Source organism: Gadus chalcogrammus, chromosome 4, assembly GCF_026213295.1.
Source record: "Gadus chalcogrammus isolate NIFS_2021 chromosome 4, NIFS_Gcha_1.0, whole genome shotgun sequence".
NCBI classification, from domain to species: domain Eukaryota; kingdom Metazoa; phylum Chordata; class Actinopteri; order Gadiformes; family Gadidae; genus Gadus; species Gadus chalcogrammus.
In genome coordinates this window covers 35,461,279-35,463,778 of record NC_079415.1, presented here as the reverse complement: position 1 = coordinate 35,463,778, position 2,500 = coordinate 35,461,279, and the positions used below count along the sequence as shown (strand labels likewise).

The following is a 2,500-nucleotide window of genomic DNA, read 5'->3' as shown; positions in this document are numbered from 1 at the left end:
TACCCCAGACCCCCACAACGTGTACCTACCTGCACCCTGTGGGTGGAGTAACAGCCTCTCCTCCGCCCGCAGACAGCCCCCACCTGGAGGGCCCCGAGGTGTTCCTGCTGCTGCAGACGGTGCTCAACATCCTGCTGCCCCCCCGCGTCGTCTCCACCTCCCGCACCAAGAGCTTCATGCTGGACGCCTCCCCCGCCCACTGCTCCACCCCCGGGGACAAGGACCTCCGGAGGGAGGGCCTGGCCGAGAGCACCAGCCAGGCCGCCTACCTGGGTACAGCGCCCTCTGTCTGACCGTCTCCCTCTGTTTCTGACGGTCTCTCTCTGTGTCTGACCGTCTCTCTCTGTGCCTGACTGTCTCTCTCTGTGTCTGACGGTCTCTCTCTGTGTCTGACCGTCTCTCTCTGTGTCTGATGGTCTCTCTCTGTTTCTGACGGTCTCTCTCTGTGTCTTACCGTCTCCCTCTGTTTCTGACGGTCTCTCTCTGTGTCTGACGGTCTCCCTCTTTGCCTGACGGTCTCTCTCTGTGTCTGACGGTCTCTCTCTGTGTCTGACGGTCTCTCTCTGTGCCTGACTGTCTCTCTCTGTGTCTGACCGTCTCTCTCTGTGCCTGACTGTCTCTCTCTGTGTCTGATGGTCTCTCTCTGTGTCTGATGGTCTCTCTCTGTGTCTGACTGTCTCTCTCTGTGTCTGATGGTCTCTCTCTGTGTCTAATGGTCTCTCTCTGTGTCTGTCTCTCTCTGTGTCTGATGGTCTCTCTCTGTGACAGTCTCTCTCTCTTGTCCCTCTCCCAGCCCTGAAGGTGGTGTGTGTGTCTCTCTCTCTCTGTGACTGTCTCTCTCTCTGGTCTCTCCCAGCCCTGAAGGTGGTGGTGGTGTGCTTCGAGCGGGCCCTGGGGGGCCACTGGTACCGTCTCAGCCTGCAGGTGAAGGAGATGGCCCTGAGGAAGGTGGGGGGGCTGGCCTTCTGGGACTTCATCGACTTCATCGTCCGCACGCGCATCCCCATCTTCGTGCTGCTCAGGCCCTTCATCCAGTGCAAGGTGAGGCCTGTCGCACACCCTGTCTCACATCCCTGTGTCGCGCCCTGTCTCACACCCCCCTGTCTCACACCCCTCTGTCTCACACCCCTCTGTCTCACACCCTGTCTCACATCCATGTGTTGCGCCCTGTCTCACACCCCTCTGTCTCACACCCTCTGTCTCACACCCCTCTGTCTCACACCCTGTCTCACATCCATGTGTCGCGCCCTGTCTCACACCCTCTGTCTCAAACCCATCTGTCTCACACCCTGTCTCACAGCCCTGTGTCGCGCCCTGTCTCACACCCCTCTGTCTCACACCCCTCTGTCTCACACCCTGTCTCACATCCCTGTGTCGCGCCCTGTCTTACGCCCGTGTATCTATAACGTGTGTCTCTATGTTGTGTGTATCTATGTTGTGTGTCTCTATGTTGTGTGTATCTATAACGTGTGTCTCTATGCTGTGTGTCTCCAGCACCTGACCCAGCCAGCTGATGTGTCTATATATCTATGTTGTGTGTATCTATGCCGTGTGTCTCTATGCCGTGTGTCTCCAGCTCCTGACCCAGCCGTCGGACTCCCAGGAGGAGATCACGGCGCGCCACCACATCGCTTGTTGTTGTGTGTATCTATAACGTGTGTATCTATAACATGTGTCTCTACGCCGTGTGTCTCCAGCTCCTGGCCCAGCCCGCCGACTCCCAGGAGGAGATCACGGCGCGCCACCACATCGCCGACCAGCTGGAGCGCCGCTTCATCCCGCGGCCGCTCTGCAAGAGCTCGCTGTTCGCCGAGTTCAACAACGAGCTGAAGATCCTCAAGGAGGCCGTGCACAGCGGCTCAGGTGCGCGCACGCGCTCACACACACACAGACACACACATTAATAAGTGGCTCAGGAGGCAGAGCGGGTCGGCTGGTGACCTGAAGGTCGCCGGTTCGATCCCCGGCTCCTCCTAGCTCTGAGAGTGTGGGGGTGTCCCTGAGCAAGACGCCCCACCCTGACCGCTCGGTGTGTGAATGTGCTCTGTCTCCCTCAGCCTACCAGGGCAAGACGTCCATCAGCACGGTGGGCACGTCCACCTCGGCCTACCGCCTCAGCCTGGCCACCATGTCGCGCTCCAACACCGGCACGGGGACGGTGTGGGAGCAGGGCAGCCAGCCGTCACGCCAGCCCTCCCAGGACACCCTCAGCCGCACGGACGAGGACGACGAAGAGAGTACGATCGATAACCAATAACACAGCTCCTAGTGGATCAATAACCAATAACACACCTCCTAGTGGATCGATAACCAATAATACACCTCCTAGTGGATCAATAACCAATAACACACCTCCTAGTGGATCCATGACCAATAACACACCTCCTAGTGGATCAATGACCAATAACACACCTCCTAGTGGATCAATAACCAATAACACACCTCCTAGTGGATCAATAACCAATAACACACCTCCTAGTGGATCGATAACCAATAACAC

General features: G+C 57.9%; 1 protein-coding gene across 1 annotated transcript in view; it reads left to right on the top strand.

Annotated features, from left to right (window-relative positions):
* LOC130381047 (protein unc-80 homolog) overlaps window positions 1-2,500 on the top strand; it is a 30,105-nt gene that overhangs the window by 21,143 nt on the left and 6,462 nt on the right. Inside the window, exons 27-30 of the mRNA XM_056588468.1 lie at window positions 73-273; window positions 857-1,041; window positions 1,698-1,863; window positions 2,058-2,237. Of these exons, the coding sequence (XP_056444443.1) occupies window positions 73-273; window positions 857-1,041; window positions 1,698-1,863; window positions 2,058-2,237 (732 nt within the window). The remainder of the gene's footprint in view (window positions 1-72; window positions 274-856; window positions 1,042-1,697; window positions 1,864-2,057; window positions 2,238-2,500) is intronic.